Raw genomic sequence first — 25,493 nt, forward strand, 5'->3', positions numbered from 1 at the left:
CTTGCAACAAAGCCCGTTGCCAACTGTGTCCACATATCTATTCAGGGGACACCATCATAGGGCCTAATCACATCAGCCACACTATCAGAGCCTCGTTCACCTGCACATCTACCAATGTGATATTTGCCATCATGTGCCAGCAATGCCTCTCTGCCATGTACATTGGCCAAACTGGACAGTCTCTACGTAAAAGAATAAATGGACACAAATCAGACGTCAAGAATTATAACGTTCAAAAACCAGTCGGAGAACACTTCAATCTCTTCGGTCACTCGATTACAGACCTAAAAATGGCAATTCTTCAACAACAAGAACAGACTCCAATGAGAGACTGCTGAATTGGAATTAATTTGTAAACTGGACACAATTAACTTAGGCTTGTATAAAGACTGGAAGTGGTTGTGTTATTACACAAAGTAAAACTATTTCCCCATGTTTATCCCCCCTGCTCCTCACACGTTCTTGTCAATTGCTAGAGATGGCCCACCTTGATTATCACTATAAAAGGTGGGTTTTTTTCTTTTCCCCTCCCTCCCCAGCTGGTAATAGCTCACCTTACCTGATCACTCTCATTACAGTGTGTATGGTAACACCCATTGTTTCATGTTCTCTGTGTATATAAAATCTCCCCACTGTATTTTCTACTGCATGCATCTGATGAAGTGAGCTGTAGCTCCTGAAAGCTTATGCTCAAATAAATTTGTTAGTCTCTAAGGTGCCACAAGTACTCCTTTTCTTTTTTTGACATATTAGCCGCTTGTGCCATTAAGTGTTAGCGGCCCACCATTTCTCCTAGTGTTGTAAACGTAGCCAGGATATTTGTAGGATTGTCCTGCCCCACCCTGTCAATGACTCCCTGGATTTCAGTTAGTAGATGCTGTATCTCAGGGAGTGTTAACCCTTCCCTAGCTATTAATTGAAAAACACGCAGCTTCCATTTAGAGAAATTTTCACGATTAAGGGGTCCAAGTCATTTCGCTATGGCTTGGAGATCAGAGGTGGATATGGGCTCTGTAGTGGTAGTGGTACTATTTCCATTGTCTTCTCTCGTGGTTGTCGCAATTTGGGTTATGACTGCAACTGGATTCTGATCAAGAGGTCCCCAACTCTTGGGATCATTCCAAATATTTGCTTCACTGGGATCCTAGGGTGCATTCCCCCAAGCAGGGATATTATCCCATTCTCCTGCTGTTACCGCTGCTATTTGACATGTTGCGAACCCGAGCTTTTGCCTGAGGTGTTTAATGAGGGATTCACAATGGCTGTAACTGGCATGGGCTCTGCCTTGCTCTAGAGTTAATTTTTAATCATTCCTTGTAACACCTCATTTTCTTTCTCTATTTTATCCTTTTCCCCAGCTTGTTCCTCTAATATTCTCTCCTTTTGTTTCCCTTCTCTGAGTGCTTCCCGAAGGGGATCTAACTGGCTTTGTATTCCTGTTGCCAATACCTTTCACTTCTCAGCTTCTTTTTCTGCTTGGGAAAGTTTCTTGTGCAGAGAGACACTCTCCTGCCGGCAAGCTGCCAGGCAAGCGAATGACTCATTGCACGCTTCCGATAGTAAACAAATTGCTGCCGAATCTCTTTTTGTTGGGGTGGAAAGTTTGTACAGGAGTATATATTGTGCCAGCCTATCTTCTCAATCCAAAATGGCCTGCACATCTGCCAATAGGTGTTCAGCCCGCTGGTTGTGCCCAAACCTTGATAAAATTTGTTTAAAAGGGGTGACTTCTTGAACAAAAGGTAACTCTCCTGACTTTTCTTAGGGGCATCTTTAGATTGTTGTTTCTTAAACATTTTTCCCAGAGATATAAAATCATGCAATGCTACTCAGATTCTTTTAACCCACAAATACTATTTGCCCAAACTCCTATATCCTTCAGAGTTGGTCTTACACAGAAAATACCACCTAAAACTCCTCAAGAGTTTGTTCCGATGCCAAAACAGACAGTCTTAAGCAGCAGTCTCCTCCGACTGCTCAGCTCTCTATGACCAAGGGTGCGCAGACAAATTTTAAAATAAGCAATCCATTTTGCATAAACAATCAATCTTTCAACTTTACAATAAGTGTGGTGTACGGCCACGTTCCCCTGTCCGCAATTCTCCACCAAAAATGTTATGCTTATAAAAACTCACAGAATCTTTTTCAGGGGACAAAGCAATAAGCCATGTTTATTTAAAATGTCAACAGATATTAAAATCAGCAAATATATGTATATATTCAAACTAGCACACACACATAGGTTCTGGAGCTGGTGTTTATAGTTACCCCGTCCTTATTGTTGCTCGAGTCAGCCTAGTGGCCAGCTACACTGAACACGAGTAGGGGGAGCTAGGCCTCCATCAGTCTGATGCTCCATTGTTGCAGAATGACCCAAAGCCTCCTGGCCTCCCACCTTTATAGTAGTCGTCTTTCATGTCAGTCTACGAATTTTGCTTTGTCAGCTGGGATCCATTAATTACAAATCTGCCCTTCTCACAGTCATCTTTCATCACTGACGTCTGAATCCTCAATCACAAACTGGGTGCTAGGTGTTTACACAGCTGCTCCTTATCTTATACTTTGTTCTTAGTTTGGGGCAGATGCCTTGCACTTCAGGGTCATTAATTTGCACCTCTTCAGCCATCAGGACAGGATGACACTAGTGTCTTAGGCTTTGTCTACGCTGAAAAAACACACCCCTGAGCGATGCAAGTTTCAGTGCTGTAAAGTGGCAGTGTAGACAGTGTACCAGCACTGGAAGCCCCGCTCCCAGCACTGGTAGCTACTCCCCTCGTGGGGGTGGGTTTTTTACAGTACTGGGAGAGCTCTACAAAGCCACGTTAAACGCTTTAACTTTGGTAGTGAAGACATACCCTTAGGCTTTGGCTACACTTGCACATTATACTGAAATAACGCCTCGCAGACTGCTCTACCTTACTCCCCGTCCACACTGGCAAGGAACGTAGAGCGCTCTGACTCCCTGGCTGGAGCGCTCCTGGTACCCCACCTCCCTGAGAGGATTAACAGCTGTTGTGCATTGGCTGAGACACCCCACTGTAAACGGGGAGTAATGTTATTATGCACTGATTGAACTCCGGAAACTCCCCATAATCCTTTAAACTGAGGCGTCCTCTCTTATTTTGTTGTAAACTCCGGAGGCGGAAGTGCCGTTTCAAAGCTCCGTTTCGGGGGCTGCTTATCAAAAAAACAAACACAGCTACTGTTTGCTTTGAATGAGTGAAAGGCAGGCGGGGGGCTCCGTTGGGAGTGCCGACAGCTAATGTTTGCTTGAAGAGAGAGGCGGCGCGGGGGGGCTGAGGTCCATTTCCGCGAGCGGCTGCTTATCTCGTCTATGAGAAAAAAAGAAACAGCTGCCGTTTGCTTTCAGTGCGTGAGAGAGAGGCGGGGATCTGTACTTACAAGACAGCTCGCTGACACACTCTCAGCCCCCCAAAACCCCACGCTCTCCCCCCCACACACTCCCTGTCACACTCCACCCCACCCCCCATTTGAAAAGCAGGTTGCAGCCACTTGAATGCTGAGATAGCTGCCCACAATGCACCGCTCCCAATGCAGCTGCAAATGTGGCCAGGACAGTGCGCTGGCAGCTATCAGTGTGGACAGACTGCAGCGCTTTCCCTACTCAGCTGTATGAAGGCAGGTTTAACACACAGCACTGTACATCTGTAAGTGTAGCCAAGGCCTTATTTCTCACTTCCTTCTTCTTGTGATTAGGCCCATCTGCTCAGCTGGTGTCTCTTCTTATCTCCTCACATCCTTGCATACCTCACTCATATAAAGAACAACTATACATCCATCTACTAAGCAATTAGAGGAAACAGCACAGGGACTGTAAAACAATTTTCTTACAAGCAGACTTGTAGCAGAACATCATGATTTTGAAACAAATCCAATCATTTACTATTTCAATTCATAAGACAAATTACTACTAACTTAATAAATCCAAAACAGCTTAATAGATCAAGGCAACTTTGTCAGGGATTGGTATTGGGTATGCTTTGTTATTGGGTATGCTTTGGCTAACAAGGGAGTTACGGTCTCTTCCAACCCTAATCTTCTTTGATTCTATGATTCTAGGTGGACAGAAGAATTCGGGCAGCCTAGGTACCGCCTCTCGGGGAGGTCAGTTGCGTACACTGGTGGGAGAAGCCCTGTTGGTGTAGGATGTGTCTACACTGAAGTGGGGCAGCTGTGAGGTTATAAGAGTAGACAAGCCTAGAGGAAAGAAGTTGCTACAGAAGCATAGCACCAGGAGGCCTGGTGTTGGCCAGGAGGGACTAGGCGGGCCTGGTCTACACTTAAATTAGGAGGACATAGCTACGGCACTCAGAGATGTGAAAGCCCCCCTCCCCAAGTGCTGTAATTAAGTCAACCTAAGCCCAGTGTAGATGTGGCTGGGTCAATGGATGAATGCTTCTGTCAACCTAGCTACCACTGCTCAGAAGCCAAAAAACCTTTCCAGCAGCACAGCTGCCATGCCGGAGCTGTACCACTGTATCACCCACAGTGTAGACATGGCCTCAGCCTTACCCTTTGCTCCTGGATACTAACCGAAGGACTTCCCAACCCTGTGTCCCAGTTGACTCTGTTTGCAAAAGGCTGCCAGGTGTCACTGCAAACACTGGCTGAGGTTCACTGAGCCCTGAAGAGGAGGAAAGGCTCTGACTAGGAGTCTATCTCAGGCCATGGCAACATGACTAAATTGACAAACATTATGCCGGGGTGCGCTGATGTAACACGGGGCATCCCCAGGTGGTATTCCAGCATGTCCACCCCACCGTGGGGCACAATACCTTTGGGGACATTGTCACTGCTTGGTGGGCTAACTGGGAGTTTCACAGGGCTTTCTGGAACCAAGCAGGTCAAAATCCCACCATGCCACTGTCCACATCCCAGGATTTTCACATCTTTCTCTTTCCTGCCTGGTGCTATTCGGTGTCTGCCAGCTCTCGTCCAGAAGCCTGCAGAGCTCCATACGGTTCTCTTGTCTGTTGCTAATACAGGCTGCACAATTCTCTAGCATTTGCACAGTCTGAGGCAGCTCTGCTCCCATCAGGGCTGCAAGGAGGATGATGCAGAGATGTTTGGGCACAATAACTGGATGCTGATGGACTCAGCAAAAGTCAGTACCTGGTTGCTGCTCTTTACAGAGCGGTCCACATGGGGGAGCGCAGAAAGGGAAAGAGACATCTCAAAGCTCCCTGATGTTATTCTCACACATCTCTGTAATAAGAAATGCTTACTGACACTGTGGCTTTGGAGTGCATCGCCTGCACTGCTCTCCAGTGCAAACCCTAGGAAGCACAGCCAGGCTGGGCGGAGGGCATGCTCCATTGCAATGTAGCTTGGTTCCTCCCTCGGTATAGGTGTAGCTTGGTTCCTCCCTCGGTATAGGTATAGAGCAATGGCAGTGAATATACTGGCACTATTTTCATAGGCAGTTATTTTGGCTGGTCTTGCGGGTCATAAAGGCAGCTGTTACTGGCAGCCCAACATGGCCCGGGCCAGTAGGCTTCTAGCCTGTCTACTGCAATGGTGCTAGAGAACTGGCCATAGAGTGGTGCGGAGAGTGTCCTGGGTGGAGGCAGAACCAAGGCTGCCCTCCCTAGAAACCTTGGGGAGAGGATTGCACAGCATCTGCATGGAAGTCTCCCTGAGGTCTCTCATGAGAAGAAAAGCGACATCCCCATTCTGATACTGGAGAACTCTGCATGGCCCCACTGCCCAACAAGCCAAAGACATGAGAAGCCGATGCCGATTCTTCCTGTTTGTTCTACCTCTTTCTACCTCAAACCCTGGACACTGGCCTGCTGTGGCCTGTGGGATCGGATGGCCAGGACACCTGGTTAGATTGTGTTCCCTGACCGTCCCTCTCTCCCATTGGCCCAGTGGAGCCATGCGAAGGTGACACCTGCCTGAACCCACGAATGGGCTGCGTGCCGGTTTTAAATGGGGAACAAAGGCTGGTAGGGGACGGTGGGGGCGGGGAGGTTCAAGGAAAGCAAAAAACAGGAGAAAAAGAAGGAATAATGTCACGGGGTCCCAGACTGGGGGCTCTGGAACTGCTCTGAATGAAGCCAGGTAGGACTCTGGGGCAGCATGTCTCCCCTCAGGCCCACTCTCACTAGAGCAGCCTGCTCGCCTTCAGCGCCTCATGGGTCTGACCTCGGAGCATTCAGCCCCCTGTTCTCACCACGATCTCCCTGCAATGAGTCCCCCTGGATGGGCCACCTGGGGAAGCCTCACCTGTCCCCAGAGGGGCCCTGCACCCCACTCCACAGTCAGTGGTGACTCGCAGCATGTGTAAAACAGAAGGTTTATTAGTTGTGTGGAACACAGTGTAGAACAGAGCTTGTTACCACTGAAAGCAGGAAGTTACGGCAAAGTCCATATTGGGGGATCCCCACCCCAAAGTCCCAAACCAGGAGACTGACTCGCTTCCAGCAGCCTCCACTCAGTCACACCCAGTGCCCCCTTGTCAGCCTTTGTCTCTTTTCCGAGCAAACCGGTCCCCTGGCCTCCACCTCTCGCTTTGTTCTCCAACAGCTCTGGCTGGCTCCCACAGAGGATCAGTTGCCAGAGTGTCGGCCATTGTCTGTGCCAAGGCAGCCAGTCAGCAATCACACCTGCCCGCTAGTCCAGTGGCTCTCAACCTTTCCAGACTGTTGTCCCCCTTTCAGAAGTCTGATTTGTCTTGCGTACCCCAGGTTTCACCTCACTTAGAAACCACTTGCTTATAAAATCAGACATAAAAATACCAAAGTGTCAACAGCCACCTTATTACTAGAACACTGCTGATATTCTCATTTTGTCTGTATGAAATTTTAGTTTATATTGATTTCGCTAGTTTTTTATGTAGCCTGTGGTAAAACTAGGCAAATATCTAGATGAGTTGATGTACCCCCTGGAAGACCTCTGAGTACCCCCAAGGGTACGTGTACCCCTGACTGAGAGCCACTGCTCTAACAGCCTCTGCTTGATCACAGATCACACACCCTTGTCCCACCACCTAGATACTTGTGCAACACATAGAGGAAACTGAGGCACACACATTTTTCATACAAAACATTAAAAAAAATCCCATTTAATCACAAATGTATGAAGATACTTCCCCCCGCTCCCATTCCCGTGATCAGCAGCCTCATCCATGCAAGCCTGGCAAGACTGGCTAAATTTTGCGGAGTTTCAATCAGTGCCTGGCCCACTGCCACATCTCCCTCCTCCTCCTCCTCCTCCTCTCCTGCCTCGCTGTTCACAACTGGGGTCTCCTCCAAGGTGTCCACAGTGGTCTGCGGGGTGTGGGTGGGCATGCACCTCATACAAGCAGCAGGTCTGTGAGGCACTACCAAATATCTAGTTGCCCTCCTTTGCACAGCACTGCATGCCCCTTCTCCTGCAGCCCCTGTGCAATGTGCACCACGATGGTCGATGGTCCGTAGCTGGGCCTGCAAAGCCTCTTCTCCCTGCCGGCCCAGGAACTCCAGTAGCTCCAGGCAGGAGCATGTCTAAGCAGTTCTTGGTGCATGGAACTGGCCTGGGTGGTTGGGCAGGTGCACACAATGAGGGAGAGCTGCCAGCTGTGTTCACCAAGATGGGCAATCAGTAAAAGGCATTTCAGAACCACGCAGGAAGTTAAAAGGTGAGGGAAGGTGTGAACTGCAGGGTACCATTGGGCTGCATGCTGGGAAACTGCATTCCAATTTCTGCGCCCTCTGGGCAGTGCAGGTCAGAACCAGGACTAGTGCTGTCATGGGGACAGGGGCACTGTGGGATGGGTGCAGGAGAACTGGTAGGGTCACAAGTCCTGTAATGGCTCACTTGCAGTGGTGTTAGAGCGTTGCTGTCCTGGGCGGCAGGAGAAAGGTGCGAGCATAGACACATGCACACGCGGACTCGCCCAGACCTTGCTTTGCAATGTAGACCAGGCCTAAGCAGGACTCACTGGGCAGAGAGACTGGATGAAGCAGGCAAGTTTAGCCAGGGGCTCAGCCTCAGAGGTGTCCTGCCCTGGGCTCTGGCACACTGAGGGGACCCTCCAAGGGTGGGGTGTAGTGACACTCCTGGGGCTCCATGACAAGCTAAAGGCTGGCCCCCCAAAGATGAGGTGTGTGCACAGGTGGACATATGGCTCAGGGATGCTGCCACAGGGGATGGGAGCCCCAGGCTGTGAACACCCTACACTTGGAGCCATGCTCCACAGCCCGAAATCCTGGGGAGCTGGGCAGGTGCCGCAGCCACGCTGCCATGGGCATGGCAGGGGCTGTCCCTGCAATGGGCACATCCCAGTATGCAGCCCAATGGCACCCTGCAGTTCACACCTGTGTGAGCAGCACCAGGGGCCTCTACTGGGATTGGGGCACCTAGCAGTCCCGGAGTTCAGACAGACCCACATGTGTCTGGCTGGGGGCCCGGGGTAGAATGGGGGAGGTGGGCCCGGGGCCCACACACCCTCGCCACACCAGGAGCCCCCAGGTCCCATGCAGGCTGGGCTCTCCCTGGTGCCCCAGCTGGGGGTGGGGGGAGCCGGGAGCAAAGCACCCAAAGCGCCCCAGCCCCCCGAGGGGCCCGGGTGGCACAGATATCACATGAGACAGGTGTGTCCCCCCCCGCGCTGCTCCTCCCCACACCGCGTTAAACCCCTCCCCCCGGAGCTCTCCTCTCCCGCATTAATCTCCTCCCCCTACAGCTCCCCCGAGTTAATTCCCTCCCTCCGCAGTTCCCTCGGTGCGTTAAACCCCTCCCCCCGCTGCTAATCCCCTTTCCCGCAGCTCCCCCCCCCCCGCAGCTCCCCCGAGTTATCCCCTCCCCCGGCGTTAAACCCCTCTTCCCCTGGCGGCCCCATTTCCCAACCTGCAGTGCCGGGGGCAGGCCCGGGATCCGAGGCTGCGGGATGCTGCGGGCGGGCGGCCGGACTGCGCTGCGGGTCAGACCCCGGGGCCTGGAGCCCGGGGCGGGCGGGCGGCGGCGCTGCTGCAGCTCCGGGCCGGTGAGCGGGGGCGGGGGGACCCCGGCGTCCGGGTGCAACCCCCATAGTCCGGCCTGTGTCCTGCGCAGGCACTGTCCCGGGCTCCGGTCCCCACTGCCCCAACTCCCGACTGCCCCTTCCACCACCACCAACTTCCGCCTCGACCCTCCCCATGCCCCCGATACCCGACACCCCCTGATTGCTCTTCCATGGCCCCCAACTTCCACCCCGACCCCCGATACTCCCTGACTCCCACCCCCAATTCCTGCCCCCTGAGTCCCAGCCCCCACCCCTGAATCCTCCCCCCCCCACTCCCAACCCAGACCCCATACTGCTCCCCAATACCTGCTGCCCCTGATACCTGACACCCCCTGACTGCCCCTCCACAGCCCCCAACTTCTGCTCCGACCCTCCCACCACTCCCAACTCCGACCCCCCTGCTGCCCTGGTACTCCCTGACACCCACCCCCAATTCCCCACCCTTTACCCCTGATTCCCAACCCCTACTCCCTGGCTCCGATACCCAACACCCCCAAACTCCAACCCCCTAATTTCCCCTGAGCTCCCCCTGCTCCTCTGCTGCCCCCCAAATCCCACCCCTGACCCCCCACTGCCCACTACCACCCCCCACCACCCCAATACACAACCCCCCCAACTGCCACCCCCCTGACTGCTGGTGAACACCCCCTCCAGGCCCCTGACTTTGCACTTCCTCCCTACATCCTGGCTTTGGGATAAAAACAAATTTAATTTGTAGCTGGGGCTGCTGTAGAGAATCCCCTTGCCCCCTCCCTAACCTACCCCCCATACGGCCCCACCCAACTGCCCCCTCCTACGTGTCCCTCTACTGCCCCCACTAGCCTTCGGGACTATGCCCCCTGTGTCTGTCTCCCATATGTCTCCTGACTGTTCTTTGTACCCCCTGTTCCCCCTGACTGGTGTGCCCCCCCTACTCCCAAATGCCCTGTCCCCTCAGACTACACCTCCCAGCTGCTCTCCTTTTGCCCCTCCAGCTGCCCTCTGCACCTCTGTGCCCCTGCTGTGGTGGTGGCTGCCTGAGTGTGCAGAGAGCCTGCCCCGGGGATTGGGGTGAGCCTGTGTTGGTGCCAACTCTGAACCCTAATGATGAATGTGGACTCTTCCTACTGATCTCTCTGCAGGCAGGGTAGGGGTGGGAGACTGGCAAAGAGCAGGGGCCAGAGAGACCTGGTGGAGGGGGGAGCGAAGCAAGAGATAGGGCAGCAGGACACCTCCCCCGCAGTGACCTTGGATATGCCAATTACCGATAATGAAGGGCACGTGCTGGGCAAAGGGCAGGAGCTCCCCTTGATCAGTGCACACAGCCCTGGGCTCTGCCATCAGTAAATATAGCCCTCGTCGTGTCCCCCCCGAGCAAGGATGCCCCGCTCCCCTCCATCCATCAGGGAGGCACCATGGACCCCAGCCTGGGGTTCTGGCTTTCTCGGCGGGTTGCGGGGGCTGTGTCCGTCACGCCACAGGGAGCCGACGCGGCCAGAAAGGGGAGTCCAGCCTTGTGCTGAGTGTTGGCAGCTCTTGGCATGTAGGGAAGGGGATGCTGCTGCAGCACGGTGCTGCCAGGCTGGCACTGCAGCTCCCCCTCAAAGCCATCTCTCTCCTGCTGGGCATGACCACGGTGGGGGTGGCAGGGGGTGCTGTGTCCCCTGCTGCCTGTTCTGTGCCAGCCTGGGGAGCATGGCCGAATCCTGGGGGTCCTGGCCCCTACAGTGTGGGGTACAGCGCTACAGGGAGGGGTGGGAGAACCCAGAAACCTGGCGGCTGAACGTTCCCATTAGTCCAGTCTTTGGGTCTGGCACTGGGGCAGGTTCCCCTTCTTGGAAAATCCACATGGGCTCAGACCTGCAGCCTGGTTCTGAGCCGGGGCCCTGGCAGCCAGCCTGGGGGCTCCTCTCCATTCTGGGGCCTCTTGGGGAGCCCCTCTTGTGCCTCAAGATGAGTGTCCGAGCCAGCTCTGCAGCCCGAGGCCTCAGCTGGCATAGACACGTGCTGCTAAAACTTCTGGAATGGGAGCCCAGAGCCGGGAGCAGAGTGCCCCCCAGACCTTCCCCATCTGGAGCAGGTCCGGGGGGAGGGGCTCACGCTGACAGGGCTGTAGCCATGCACTGAGACTAAAGGGGGAAGCCTGGGGGTTCCCCAGCAAGACTGAGGTGGTCTCCCCTGGAGCCTGCATCCCTGGTTCCAGACATGCCTGGCACTGGGGTTACAGTGGGGCAGGGCTGCCAGTGCCCCACTGTGGTGCCAGCTGGCGTCCCTTGGTCTGGGGCACAGCCCTGCAAACTGAGGCTGGCATCGGGCAGGGAGGAGCAGCAGGGTGGTGGGGGGACAGAGCCTTCAGCCTGGGTATGCTCCCAGCCTGGGGGCAGCGCAGGGAGACCCTGCGAGCTAGCCCCAAGCTGTTCAGGGAGGGGCTGCCACTGCGCAAGTGTGGCTGAGGTACCAGCTGGTCTGTGCCATCCTCTCTCCATTCTGCCCACAGGGGCATTACTGGGGGTCAGCTGAAGGTTCAGCCATGTCTCACAGGAGGGTGCCCGAGCTCTGACTGCCAGCGCGGTCCTCAGATGGTAACATGCCCCGTGACAGGAACATTGCCCTGGGGCAGTGCCCATCGACCCTTCCTGGCCGGGAGCCATGCTGTGCCCTGGACCTGTGGCTCTGTGCCAGGTGCCAAGCCCAGCCCCTCTTGCTGGGGGGTTCTAGTGCCAGGGCCGACCTGATCCGGCCCCCTCTCGCCCTGCAGGACAGCCTGAAGCAGACGCCCCTCCACGCCTTCCACCAGCAGCAGGGCGGCAGGATGGTGAACTTCGCTGGCTGGAGCATGCCCGTGCAGTACGCACTGAGCCACTTGGAGTCCCACCTGCACACGCGCCAGCACTGCTCCCTCTTTGACGTCTCCCACATGCTGCAGGTAGCATCGCCCGCCCCAGCCGCTCCCCGCCAAGGGTCCCCTGTGCTCACAGCCTGGCTGCATGCAGGCCAGGAAGCTGTACACCCCATTTGCTGTGCATCCGCTCACCTTGTAGACGAGCCTGAAGACACCCCGAGATGAGGAAACTGAGGCCCAAGCAGGGCCAGCCAGCACTGCCCAGAGTCAGATCTTAGGGGTGTGACTACAGCTGTGGCCCTCCTGAAACAGGGCAGGGACTCAGCCAGGCTGCACAGCGTATTAGGGCAGAGCAGAGAATGGAACCCACGAGTCCTAGCTCACTCGTCCTCCCCCGCTTGCATTGGGCACCTTAAAAATATCTTAATACACAAGTACCCAGCCCTGCCAGCAGGGGCAGGGCAGGACTCTCTGCAATGGCGGGGGCGGGGCTGGACCGGCGAAGGGCTCTCTGCAATGGCTGGACTGGCACAGGGCTCTCTGCAATGGCGGAGGAGACGGGGGCAAGGCTGGCATGGGGCTCTCTGTGATGCTGGAGAGGGGGTAGGCAGGGCCGGCATGGAGCTCTTTCTGATGGGGGAGGGACAGGGTCGACACTGGGCTCTCTGCGATGCGGTGGGGCTGGAGCTGGGGGGGACTTTCTGCAATGCGGGGGGCTGGGCCGCCGCTGGGCTCCCTGCGATGGGGGTGGAGGGGGCAAGGCTGGCTCTCTGAGATGCGGGGGCTTGGGCCGATTTAGGGCTCACTGTGATGAGTGGGAAGGGCCGGCGTGGGGCTCCCTGCAATGGGGGTGGAGGGGACAGGGCCAGCATGGGGCTCCCTGCGATGGGGATGGAGGGGGCAGGGTTGGCACGGGGCTCTCTGAAATGTGGGGGGCTGGGCTGGTGCAGGGGTCTCTGCGATAGGGGTGGAGGATTCCGGGCTGGCGTGGGGCTCCCTGCGATGGGGGTGGAGAGGGCACGGCTGGTGCGGGGCTCTTTGTGATGGGGTGGGGGCCTGGGCCGGTGCACAGCTTTCTGTGATGGAGTTGGGGGGTAAGGCCAGCAGGGGGCTCTCTGCGATGGGGGTGGGGGAGCAGAGCCGTCACGGGGCTCTCTGTGATGGGAGCTGGGCATGTCTTAATGGCTATGGAGCAGGGCTGGCAAGCTGGTCTCAAGCTGTGCCCATGCTGGAGATGCCCACAGCTGGCCCATGCCATCTGATGTGGGTCATGGGACTGGCACGAGGGGCTGTTAAATTGCCGTGTAGAAGTCCAGGTTTAGGCTGGAGCCAGGATCCTGCGAGGTGGGAGGGCCCCAGAGCTGGGCTACAGCTGGAGCCAGAACATCTACATGGCAATGAAACCGCCCTGCAGTCCAAGCCAGCTGCCTGGCCAGCCAGCGGAGACAAGACCCTCAGCAATGTCTCCTTTCCAGACCAAGGTGTTTGGCCGGGACCGGGTGAAGTTCATGGAGAGCCTGGTGGTTGGGGACATTGCAGAGCTGAAACCAGACCAGGTACGGTGGGTGTGAGATGCCCTCCCCCATCCCCATGGCCAGGAGTCTTTGTAGTGCCCTGGAGAAAACAGCAGTGGGTTTTAGGGCAGCCTGGGCATGGGCAGAGCTACCGTTGTGGGGAGCCCTAGCCCTAGCCCCCCTCTGCCCCTGCTCTGTGTGCAGCAGCAGCCTGGCAGCTCCTGCCATATGCCCGGTGGGGCACTCAGCTCCCTGCTGAGTGGGGCGAGGAGCTCACCTAGGAGCCAATGTGTTGATCTGGGCCCAGGCAGCCCTGGTGACTCTGTGACTCCAACACCTTCCATGTCCCAGGGAGCAAATCGCTTCTCCCCTCTGGGGTAGTGACGCCACATGGGTAGGTCCCGAGTCAGATGGTTCATAACAAGCGCAGAAAATTGCCCCATTCATCACAGGAGACGTGGCCACCTCAGCTGCCTGCCCATCCTGCTCTGGCCATGGGGTCAGAGAGCTGGGGGGGGTCCCATAGCACAAATCCATCACGAAACCAACCCCATCCTCTGTTCAGTTAGAGAGAGACCCGAGGCTGGGCTACCAGGGGGCTGCGGTCAGGAGTGAGGGGCACCAGCAGAGCTGGGGGAAGCCCAGGGCTGGGCTCGCAGGGGTGTGGTCAGGAGTGAGGGGCACCAGCAGATGGGGGGAGCCCAGGGCTGGGCTTGCAGGGATCTTTCACTGAAGGGCCATTAGGAGACACTGCATGGCATGCTGGTGATCTGTGGCCTTGCCTGGAGTTTCAAAGGTGGGGGGCGGGCAGGGACAGGTCTGCTCTGTGACTTGTGGCTGCTCAGGCTCAGCATGGCCTCGCTCGCAGGGCACCCTGTCTCTCTTCACTAACGAGGAGGGAGGCATCCTCGACGACCTGATCGTGACCAGCACCTCGGAGCAGCACCTCTATGTGGTGTCCAACGCAGGCTGCAGGGACAAGGACTGGGTCCTGATGCAGGTATGTGTGCGGCTGGGCACCCCCTGCCTGGACCCTGCAGTGACCCTGAGAATGGGATCATTGCTGGGCGCCTGCTCTCTCCCTGCTGTGCTGGTGCTACCCTGCTGGTGCCCTTCCCCATGGAGCTGCAGCCCTGGCTGCCAGGGGGCTCCCTGAATAGCAGAGGCGGAAGAATCCATCCCCCGTGCAGGGCTGGAGGCAGGTCTGATGGTGGTCCAGGGTCTGGCTGCTGACCTGGCCCTCAGGAGCTGGGCTCTATCCCTGCTCTGCATGCCCTGTTCTCACCTGTGCTTGTCTCCGTTCCAGGGCCGAGCAGAAGAGCTGCGGGCTGCAGGCAGTGATGTGCACCTGGAGGTCTCTGAGAACGCGCTGCTGGCTCTGCAAGGTAACAGGCTGCCCACCCTGGGCTGCCAGCATGTCCCTACACCAGGGCCCTGCACTGACAGCCCCTTCCCCATTGGGGTCACCCTGGTTCGGAGTTCCTGCCATGGCCGGAGCTGATGGTGCTGGCTCTACTGCCAGGCTGGCCAAGCCAAGGTGGGACTCCCCAAGGGCATGGGAATGGGGCAGGATGTCCTGTAGAGAGAATCTGATGGCACAGACCCCTCGGCCCTGCTGTGCTCCCCCCCATCCCCCACCAGTGCAGGGGGGAGTTGGCAAACACAAGCAGCACTGCCCTGGTATGGGGGGTTGCCAGGTGAGGATCAAGGCCCATCATTCCTGGGCAGAGCTGTCCCAGAGGTGGGGGTGGGTCAGAAATGCTGACTCGCTCAATCTCTTACAGGACTGGTGAAACTTGGAACAAAACCTGCCTGGTGGGGGTCGGGCAGCCCTGGGGCCCAGTACGTGGCAGCCTGCCAGGCAGGCAGGCCCTGGCAGAATGGCTGTGTGGGGCAGCGTTGAGAGAGCAGCGGGGGGCTAGCAGGAAATGCCCATTTGTTGAGAGTCAGACATACTGAAAATTCCCCTGCCGGCTCCACCCCAAGTCCTTTGTGCCCTGCCAGGGTGGGCGCTATCCCCGGGATGCTGAGGCTCACACTGAGCTCCTCCTGTGCTCTCTGTGCCCAGGTCCCTCGGCGGTGCGGGTGCTGCAGACAGGCGTGTCAGATGACCTGGCCAAGCTGTCCTTCATGAGTAGTGTGGTGATGGTCGTGTTTGGCGTGCCAGGCTGTAGGGTGACACGCTGCGGCTACACCGGAGAGGATGGCATCGAGGTACCATGCTGCCAGGCCCAGGGGAGGGGAGGGCGGAGGTACCAAAGCAGAAGCGGCCCTGGTGGGGCAGGGAGGGGGCGAAGTGTCCCGTGGGTGGCATGGTGCTGGCTCAGGCACTGCCTGGTGGGAGGAAGCTGGAACTTACCATGCCTGCCATTGCTTGGCTCAGATCTCGGTGCCCGTCGGGCGCGTGGTGGAGCTGGTGGAGCTGCTGCTCAGGGACCCACAAGTGCAGCTGGCAGGGCTGGCGGCCAGGGACAGCCTGCGCCTGGAGGCGGGGCTCTGTCTCTATGGCAACGACATTGACGAGACGACCACGCCTGTGGAGGCGGCTCTGGTGTGGACCCTGGGTAGGAAGGGGCAAGGAGCAGGGCAGGCATGGCAGGGCCTGGGCACCTTAACAGCTGTGAGGAGCACCTTGGGGGGTGGGTGAGACTGGTATGGGGACTGGAGGCTGGTACAAGGGTGCTAGCTGCCTTGGGGAATGGAGACACAGGGACAGTGAGAGCCCTTGTGGTTGGGGGGGAATAGGTTGTGGGGCACTTGGTGCATGGGGGGCTTGGCCGGGCCCCCAGAGTGCCAGGGCATGGGGGGCTGGCCAGACACCTAGAGGGCCAGTGGATGGGGGTGGGACAGGGTTTGGAGTGCTGGTGGTGTGGGGGAGGGGTGGCCAACCCCCTAACTTGGCCTGTCTTGCTGTCTGCAGGGAAGCGGCGCCGGGTGGCCATGGATTTCCCCGGTGCCAGGGTCATTGTTCCCCAGATCAAAGGGAAGGTGAAGCGCAAGCGCGTGGGACTGATTTCCACGGGCCCCCCCATCCGTCCACACATGCCCATCCTGAGCCTGGAGGGCAGGCCCATCGGTAGGTGGGGCAGGCAGGAATGCGGCCCTTGTCGGGTGCTTGGGCCTGGCTAGCCCTTCATTAGCCCACTTACATGGGCCTCCCTTCCCCTCACTGTGCTGCAGCCCAGGGGGCAGGACCCTGACCCTAGCACGCTTGGCATGTCCGTCTCCCCTGTGTGATAGGCTCCGACCTGCAAAGCTCACTAGCTGGGCCCCACATCAAGGAGGATGGCACAGCTGTATGTTTGGGGTCTGCTGGCAGTGGTGGGGGGCTGGCATGGCTGTTCCCATGCTAACCTACCACTTGTGCTTCCTGTGCCCAGGCAAAGTGACCAGTGGCTGCCCCTCTCCCTGCCTGAAGAAGAACGTGGCCATGGGCTATGTGGAAGGTGAGCAGAGCCGGGTGGGCACGGTGCTGGCTGTGGAGGTGCGGAAGAAGAGCTGCCCTGCCCTGGTCACCAGGATGCCCTTTGTGCCCACCCGCTACCACATGCTCAAGTGAGGCACTGCTGGCAAGCCACGCCTCCCACGCACCCCAACCAATCAGCATGCACCTCTCTGCCCTACATGAAAGGCCACATCCCCAGTCAGGACTCCCCAGAGGACAGCCTGGGCCCACAGTGCCACCTGTCCAAGCAAGGCTGGGCCTCGCCAGGGGCACAGAGCCAATGTCCAGCCATGCACTGCCCAGCCAATGCCAAGGGCATGTAGCTTGCAGCCCCATCTGAGGCCGATGTCAAACCAGGCCAGTCTGTTGGTGGTCTGGGGGGGCAGCCTCTCAGCTGTGCCCTTTGTCCAGACATGCTCTGGCCTGCCGCTTGTATGCCAAATGCTGATGGGCAATGGGCTGGCAAGGTGAGAGCCCCTCTGCTGCCCCGGCCTGCCTGGGCGTCCCCCTTCTCTGTAATTGGGCTGTGATTCTCCATTAAAGACCCCCTGACTCCATTCCTGCTCTGCCACTCGTCTTTATCCATGCTAGGCTGGCGGTGTGCAGTACCCAGCGGGCACAGGCTGGACAACAGCCTTCAGCCGCCACTGCTCACATGTGGCTTCTGAGTATTCTGGGTCCCCCACTGGCCTGGAGCCCATAATCCCCAATGGGGCCTGCCAGGGGCAGTGGCAGAGCTGGGGAGAACAGCTCAGCCCACTGGAGAGCTAGCCTTGCACTGGGGTGGTACATGCCACCTGGCCCTGCAGGCAAAGGGGCCAGCACACTTCGCTCCCATGAGAAAGGGGGAAAGAGACTGGGCACACTGGGGCTGTGGGACCTAGGGTGCCTAAGGGTGGGACCTAGGGTGCCTAAGGGTGCCTAAACTAGGGTGCCTAAGGGTGCCTAAACTAGGGTGCCTAAGGCCAGCCCTGTGCCAGCAGGGCCCAACCACAGGCCTTTTCAAAAGCAGCCATGGGGGTTGTGCCCCCCAACCCCTCCCCCCAGCATGGCATGCGTCCGCTTCATGCTCCTGCCCTTGCCCCCAGCAGGGGGTGAGACCAGGGAGCCCCCATCCCTTGCTGGAAGAGGGCAAGTGGTTCAAGGCAGTTGCTCCAAATGCCTGAAGAGCAACAGCATCCGCCAGCTAGGACAGCATCTCCCTGAGGAGCAGGGGTCCCCTCCTCCAGGGACAGGGTCACAGAGAGCCAGGATGGACGCAGTCCCCCCCAGTAATGGAATGGCAGCATGATCACAGCAGAGGGATTTAATCCAGCCAGCAGGTACCAGCAAGGCCACAGGAGCCAGGCCAGCACCCTTAGCCAGGGCCTGGCAGGGTGCAGAGGGACAGCAGGTGGCCCTGGGGCTAAGGGCCTAGCCTGGGATACAGATACCAGGCTCCAACCCCAGTTGTGCCACTATGTGCCTGCCAGGCTATTAGCCAGGTGCTGCCTCTGAGCCCTGCCCCCTCCTGAGCTTGGAGAGACCCTTGCTCACTGCAGGTGGGGCTGAAAGTACCTGGGGCCAGCTATTCCTACTGCCCTGAGAGGCACCCTGGCCCCTAGGCTGGGTTTGCCATGGGCATGCTGTTCCCACTCTGATCCCAAGGGCTGGCACCTTGGCAGAGGGCACTGACCTAGGAAGGCCTCACCTGGCCCAGGCAGATGGCATGGGGGGTGTTGTGTGGAAGCTGGTAGTGTTGCTGCCCAGATGCCAGTGGGCTATCACTCCAACACTGCTATGAGACAATGAACAGGGTAAGAGCAGCCAGGTGCTGTCCCAAGGCCCACCACACCACCAAACCCCAGGGAGGTGGGCAGCTCAGCTCTCTGCTCCCACGCCATGTAACCAGTGGGATGGTGACAGGCGCTGCCATCCTGCCCCGCAGATCCCCTGTGCCCAGGAGCAGAATTCTGCCCCTCTGAGGAGCAGCTGCAGTTCCTCAGGGGCCTGGGTCGCAGGGAGCAAAGGAGTTCTAGCAGCAGGGAGTGGGACCTCCCACCTTGGCTGCTGGGGCAGGAAGTGGTACAGGTGTATGAGGCACACAGTCCCTGGAGGCAAAGGAGGGGGCTTGGCAGCAGGAAAGGGGGGATTGGGGCAATTTTCCCTGGAAGGGGCTGGGGCATGAGAAGGCTTTCGGCTCATCAGTGGTGGGGGCAGCAGTGGACAAGAGCTGGGGGAAGGGGCTGGGAGCATGTGCTCAGGAGCATGTGCTCAGGGAGGATTTAAGCTGGGCACGAGGACCACTGAGGCACAGACTATTGACCGCCCCCCCCCCCCATGTACACCAGGGACACAGGCCTGTGGCCACTGCAGGGGCCTGTTTTGTTTGGGGCAGGTAGGGGGAAGGGCTGATGTGCTTGGGGCAGTGCAGATGCCCCCAGAAGTGACCACAGGGGTGATATCACAGCTTGCCCTGCCTGAGAGGCTATGCAGAGTTCAGCTGGGATGGGCACAGGCCAGGTGGCTGCACAGCTCCCTGCTAGCCAGGGGCTAGGCCACAGGTGACATAGCTGCGGTCTCCAATGCAGCGAAGGTGCAAAGCCAGTTTCTCTGGGTGGCAGCACTGGGTCCATGGGTGGAGCTGTCCCAGGTACGCCCCTGCCCACCAGCGTATCCGTCCATGCCTCATTCTCGGTGCATCTTCATGGCCTCATTGCTTGAGCTGTCCCTACAGGAGGGTGAGAAGAGAGCAGGCGCCATAGACAGAGCTTTGGGGCAAGCCCCAGACACCTGAGGCTCGGCTCCTGCAGCTCAGAGGACTGGAGAGAGCCTGGGGTCAGAGTGGGAAAGGATGGGTGGAGTCCTCTGGCAGACTCCACACATGCACACAGATCCTGTGGGGATGGGCACTGCCAGTAGGGCATGCCAACCCATACATCCCACTGCAGTGCCTGGGCACGAGAGCCACCACTGAGGTAACCCCCACCCAGGGCAGGCATGGCAAGGCTCCCCCTGCTGGCAGGGAAGCAGCTGGCAGAGCTGGGCTTCTGCCCATCTCAGAGCCCGCATTCTGGCAGTGCATGGGCCAGGACCAGCTGTTTCTGAGGCCTGAGCTGCCCTTGGAGAAGAAGCCTTACGAACTGGTGAGGTGGAGCACAGCCAGGCTCCATGCCTGTAAGCCCCCTGCTGAGCAACACAGGACTGAGCAGCCGGAAGCACTCACCAGGTGGGGAAATATGAGGCACCAGCGGGGGTCCCTCCATTCTGGCTGCCTCTGCCTGGAAACAAGGCGAAGGAGCAGTCAGGGCAGGGCCAGACAGGGCTCAGCAGGGGGCAGGCAACAGGCAACTTGCTGAAGGATACTCAGATGATGCCTAACAGCTGCTCCACATGCCACAGCCAGGCCAGCACCTGGTTTCCCCCCCTTGGTACCAGGGAGCTGCTGGACACAAGCCAGCCCCTTCCATGCTGCCTGGACAATGGTGCAGCGCTCCTGGATTTCCTCTGCGTGGGCGGGGGCCCACAAGCAGCCAGGGACGTGCAGCAGCGTGTGCCCTAGTCCTCACTGCCCCCCTCCAGCCTGTAGGTGAGACAGTGTGAAGAAGAGCACCGTTCCCTGCCCCTGGCAGTCTCACCCTCTCCCCAGGGTCACTCAGCCCTATGGGCACCAGGGCAAGGCACACAGACGTCCCCTGCCCAGATTCCACGAGGAATGGCTCTGAAGCGGTGGTACTATGGGACAAACCTGTGCACAACAGGCCACTGGGAGAGGGCGGGAAGCCAATCAGAACAGGCTACCTGCCCGAACAAGCCCAGGAGAGCCTGAGAGGAGCACCGGTCTCCCAGGGCCAGGGCCAGGCCCAGCAGCAACCCCCTGCCCTATGCCTTACATCGTTTGGAGCCCCAGTTCTCCCTGACAGCTGGAGCCAGGCCCACTCAAACTGTGGGGCGGGCAGCTGCTGGGGCAGGGCCTGGCACAAGGTGCCTAGGCTGCTCTGCCCAGGTATGCTGCTGGGATCTGGGTGCCAGAGACAGGGCTGGCTCCAACCCCAGCCCCCGACAGTACTTGGGACTGCCCAGGTTAGGCAGGAGCGCCAGGGGCATGGCACTTTGGGCAACGGGCCATCCTCCAGGACTCCCGCATTTGGAGCTGGCCCCTTACTGGGGGCCGGGTTCCACCACATTCCCTATAGCACAGCTCAGTCAGTACCTGAGCGTCAGCCCTGCCTGCAGCAGGAGGTTCAGCTCGGTTGATACTTGGCCAGCAGCCCGGCCCAGCGGGGGAGGCAGTTCGGGTCAGCACCTGGACGGCAGCTTGGCCCAGGGTTCGGTGTCCGGCCAAGGGTTTGGTTCAGGTCGGTACCTGGTCGGCGGCGCAGCCCAGGGGTCCGGTTCGGTACCAGGGCAGCAGCAGAGCTCGGCCCAGGGGTTTCGGGTCGGTACCTGTCTGGCAACCCAGCCCAGGTGTTCGGCTTGACCCGGCCAGGGGGGTTGATTCAGCCCGGTTTGGTCGGTACCTGGGCGGCAGCAGAGCCTAGTCCGGGGCGGGTTCGGGGCCCAGGCCGGGAGCTCGGTTCATCCTGGGAGAAGGGGGCCCGTACCTGGGCAGCAATACAGCCCAGCCCGGGGGAGGTTATCGGGGGCTCGGTTCGGCCCGTACCTGGGCGGCAGCAGAGGCGGCTGACGCGGCCCCCGTGGAGCCGCCAGGCAAGGTGGATGCCCAGCAGGCTGAGGCCCAGCCAGAGCAACAGCAGCTGGAAGAGCGCGGCCCGCAGGTCCTGAGCCGCCCAGTCGGCCGCGAACTCCTGCCCCAGCCAGGCTAGGCCCCGCAGCGCCCGGCCCGGCGCCTCCCAGCTCAGCCACGGTGCGGCCATCGCCTTGCGCAGGCCCCGACAGAGCACTGCACTGCGCAGGCGCCGAGAACTGTACTATTGCTTCCGTCCTCTCTTGAAGGGGAGCACCCCGTGAACCTGAGACAGTGAGCGGAGCCGGTGCAGCCCGGCTCCTCCTCCCGCAGCCCGCCCGCCCGATGCCCTCCCCGCCCCTCACAGGCCGCGTTCCCCCGCTCCAGAGTGTGGTCCCGCCCCTCCTCTCATAACCTGGCCCCCATCTGCAGCGACCTTGCACCTCGTCCCACAACTCACTCTCCACCGCACTGGCCCCTCCCCTCACAGTTCGGCCTCCCCACTGGCCCCACCCCTCCTCCCACAGCCCTGCCCCTAGCTCACGGGCTCCGCCTGTCATTCCCCACTCATAGTCTGTGCCCAGCACGGGCCCTGCCACTCCTCCAACAGCCTGGCCCTGATCCCCAGGGCCATCCTTAGGAATACGGGGCTGCGTAAGGCACCTGAAAATTTGGGGCACCACTGGGTCTTACTATCCATCCTCTCACCTCTTCCTATCACTGTTCTGACCCTTCCTGGAGGCTCCCACAGCTGGTTGCTGCAGCCTGGTGACTCTTACTCTGGAAGGGATCTAGTATCTTAAAATGAAAAAGCCTTCCAGCCTGCCAGACCTATTAGCACAACATTGAAACTGTTAAAGAGCCATCCAAGGGGTAAATAAGCCATTTAACAGGCATTTGCCAACTCCCAGGTATATACTGTCAGTTTCTGAATTTACTAACAAAAACAGTTGTTCATTACTGTAATATTTACTCAGAACATGTTAGTCTACAGGACCTTAGTTTACAATTTGCTTTAAAAATATTTTGTTGGTGAAGATTTTAAAATCACAGATCTTTAGATGCAAAATCATCTTTAGCTTTAAATGCTTGGCTCTTCAGACATATAGTTTTTAAAATAAATCCTTCAAAAGACCACCCTTATCTAATATACACATTTTAATTACTATAGTAAAAAACAACTTGCTTCCAAAGTCTTCCTGTCCTTTTTGTCCATCCCTTTCTCCCTTCCACTCCCCACTCCCCTGCCCCTTGAAAAGAGCCCTTAAAGGGACAAACACCCTTTTCCTTCCAGACAGCTCAGAGGGGGGGAAACTACGGCCCGCGGGCGGCATCCAGCCAGCAGGACCCTTCCCTCTGGCCCCTGAGCTCCTGCCAGGGAGCGGGGTCAGGACAGGCTTGCAGAGGAGCCAGCCCAATTCCTTGGGCAGTGTGGTGAGCAGGACAGAGGCTAACCCCTGGCCCCTCCCCTTTTACTCCCCTCCCTTGCAGTCACAGTTCCCCCAGCGCCTGAGCAGCATGGCTGCAGCTCCGGCTGGGTGGCAGGGCTATATTGCTGCCAGACCTGGGGTTCCAGGACGTTGCGGTCAGGGAGTAGGGGGAGTTGCGGGGGTGGGAGGCGAGAAGCAGTGAGGCGGTCAAGGGGCCTGGACCCTGCTGCCGGGGACAGGGGCAGAGCAAGCCAGGGCCCCCCTCCACCCCAGCATGCTTGGCCCCTGTCCCCAGCAGCCAAGGCCAGACAGTGAGCGAGCTCTGCCTGCCTGCCAGGGAGAGCAGCCAACCGAGCAGGGAAAACACACAGGGAAAGGACTTAGCCCCCCTTTTCCCCCACCTCACAGGTAACATGGGGCAGGGAGAGCAGGGAGGGTTGGATAGAGGGGTGGGGAGCAGCAGAGGTTGGATAGGATGCAGGAGTCCAGGGGCCTAGTTGGGGGGGAGGGGGGGTGTTGGATGGGGGTGGGGATTCCAGGGTGCTGGATAGGGAGTGGGGGCCAGGCCACACCTCACTGTTTGGGGAGGCATAGCCTCCCCCAGCTTTTCCTACCCAGCCCTCCATACAATTTCTGTATCCGATGTGACCTGAGGGCCAAAAAGTTTGCCCACCCCTGAGATAACTGGGCAAAGTTTCCCTTTCTTTACTTCTGACTATCTGATGAACTAGTTTTAAGAGAACCCTCCAGCAAAATCAGTACCAAGATAGATATAAAATCCTTTGTTATGGCTAAAATCTTTGGAAACATATTTTTAAAGTTGGTGAAATTTCATAAACATGTCTATTGTTATGGAGATCACACAACGTAAATTAGTGTTCCCTTTTTCTAAAAGCAATGAACATTGTTACGAACACACTAAACCTCTGTGATTGATTAATTTAAAATAATGTCTGTTTCAGTGAGTTAAATATGTAGTAATCTGGAATGATTACTTTATGAAGGCTTAAGAGTACATTTAAAATATAAAATTAGCTTAGAAATACTGATTAAGAAAATGTAAAACAGAAGAGCTGCATCATGTATTCCATAATATTTAATGTTGTATTTAGCAAGACAGTTGACTCACCCTTGCTACAAAATTTTTGCAAATAAATCTCTGACAAACGTCAGGGTGTTGGGGACACTGGGACATGGCCACTAGGTAACTCGAGGGGATGGAAGACCACGAGTGTCGATGAAGCCCCCTCGTACTAGGCCCAAGTGTCCTTGGCCCCCCCGCCTGGAGGCACTCGCAGCAGTTATGCTGAGGATCTGCAACAATATGTTGCAGAGTCAGACTGCCTGAAACTAAACAAGGCCAAACAGGGCAGATATTGAAGAAAAATGCTGAATAAAGCAGCTTTATGTATAGTTTAACAAATGATACAAAAAACAAGGGAACTAGCTGGTAACTGGATTGGCTGGCTATATGGATACTTAGGGCAGCTTGCTATTGGATAAGTATGCTGAAGAAAGGATGTATAAAAAGCCTGTGTAACTTCCTGCTCTGTGTGCAGGATTTGAGATTCTATTCTCCCTGTACCTTTTTGAAGCTTCAAATAAACTTTTCTGCTTCTCCACCCCGTTGTGATTATTGGGTGAAGCATACCGGGTAGCGAACCAACCCCTGCTGTTGTTTTGCCTCTCGGCATTGGGTGCTGGCAACAAGGGCATATCAAAAAACCTGTGACTGACATTTTTTATTCCCAAATTTAGTGCTTTTAATTAGGTGCCTTCTGCATGTCCAGTCTTCCCCATGGGGCATGCAGTGGAAAATATGCTTCATTTTCTTTAGAAAGACATTGCAGAAAAGTGTTTTTTTCAAATGTCATTTGCTTCATTTGTGCTCAGGGATTTGGCTGGAAGGGGGTGAGCAGGGAGGGGGAGGGAAGAGAGGATGAAGACAGTGGGGAGCGGGCAAGGCCTGGGGTGTAGCAGCAGTGGAGTATGGGTGGGACCACATGCAGAAGAGGTGAGCTGGGGAGTTAGCCTCCACAAGTGGCAGCTTCACACACTGCGCATGACAGTAGGTAAGAGCAGGTTGGCTCCCGCACACCCAGCTTGGGCTGTAGTGTCCTTAGGCAGGGGCAATATTCACAGAGCCAAATGCGCCTGCGCCGCACATTCTGTGTGAGGGAGAAGGTACGGGGGCGGGGGGGTCTCTGCGGGGAACTCTGACTCTCTGCCGCAGTGAGGTGGGCAGGGCTTCTCTGTATCCTTTGCTGCTTCATCCCTCCCCCTGGGGGCTGCGAGCCTGGGCTGCCATAGGGGCACCCGTTTAATAATACTGCATAGGTAGGCTGACCAGACATCCATTTTTAAAGGGACAGTCCCATTTTTGGGGACTTTTTCTTATATAGGGGCCTATTACGCCCCACGCCCGTCCTGTTTTTTCATATTTGGTATCTGGTAACCCTATGCAGAGGGCCCCATAAATCCTAAGGACAGCCCTGTTCCCCCCCCCCCCCCCGAGCCTGCCCTTCCCTTTACAGCCTACCCTGCCCCTGCCCCTCCTCTCACAGCCCAGCCTGCCCCTGCTCACTGGCCCGCCCCCTCCTCCCACAGCTC

General features: G+C 57.4%; 2 protein-coding genes across 5 annotated transcripts; one reads left to right on the top strand and one right to left on the bottom strand.

Moving 5' to 3' along the window:
• Window positions 1-2,152: 2,152 nt before the first annotated feature.
• Window positions 2,153-21,786, bottom strand: TCTA (T cell leukemia translocation altered). Of its 3 annotated transcripts, none has more exons than XR_012159901.2 (3): window positions 20,980-21,280; window positions 15,702-19,497; window positions 2,153-3,332 (listed from the first exon to the last, which is right to left on the bottom strand). XR_012159901.2 is itself a non-coding variant. In XM_073352653.2 (3 exons), exons 1-3 carry the CDS (start codon window positions 21,641-21,643, stop codon window positions 19,455-19,457), a joined length of 312 nt encoding a protein of 103 aa, XP_073208754.1. In that variant the 5' UTR covers window positions 21,644-21,786; the 3' UTR covers window positions 18,079-19,454. The 3 variants fall into 3 exon arrangements, 2 of the variants coding, with proteins under 2 accessions (XP_073208754.1, XP_073208753.1); XM_073352653.2 differs by lacking the exons at window positions 2,153-3,332; window positions 20,980-21,280 and adding exons at window positions 19,993-20,047; window positions 21,430-21,786 and having other exon boundaries at window positions 18,079-19,497; XM_073352652.2 differs by lacking the exons at window positions 2,153-3,332; window positions 20,980-21,280 and adding an exon at window positions 21,287-21,786 and having other exon boundaries at window positions 18,079-19,497.
• AMT (aminomethyltransferase) lies at window positions 8,762-17,344 on the top strand. 2 transcript variants are annotated; one of them, XM_073352650.2, is made up of 9 exons: window positions 8,763-8,989; window positions 11,745-11,912; window positions 13,304-13,384; window positions 14,211-14,342; window positions 14,649-14,727; window positions 15,411-15,556; window positions 15,726-15,906; window positions 16,263-16,418; window positions 16,723-17,344. In XM_073352650.2, exons 1-9 carry the CDS (start codon window positions 8,894-8,896, stop codon window positions 16,899-16,901), a joined length of 1,218 nt encoding a protein of 405 aa, XP_073208751.1. In that variant the 5' UTR covers window positions 8,763-8,893; the 3' UTR covers window positions 16,902-17,344. The 2 variants fall into 2 exon arrangements, with proteins under 2 accessions (XP_073208752.1, XP_073208751.1); XM_073352651.2 differs by lacking the exon at window positions 14,211-14,342 and having other exon boundaries at window positions 8,762-8,989.
• Window positions 21,787-25,493: the final 3,707 nt, after the last annotated feature.

Source organism: Lepidochelys kempii, chromosome 7, assembly GCF_965140285.1.
Source record: "Lepidochelys kempii isolate rLepKem1 chromosome 7, rLepKem1.hap1, whole genome shotgun sequence".
Lineage (NCBI taxonomy): Eukaryota > Metazoa > Chordata > Testudines > Cheloniidae > Lepidochelys > Lepidochelys kempii.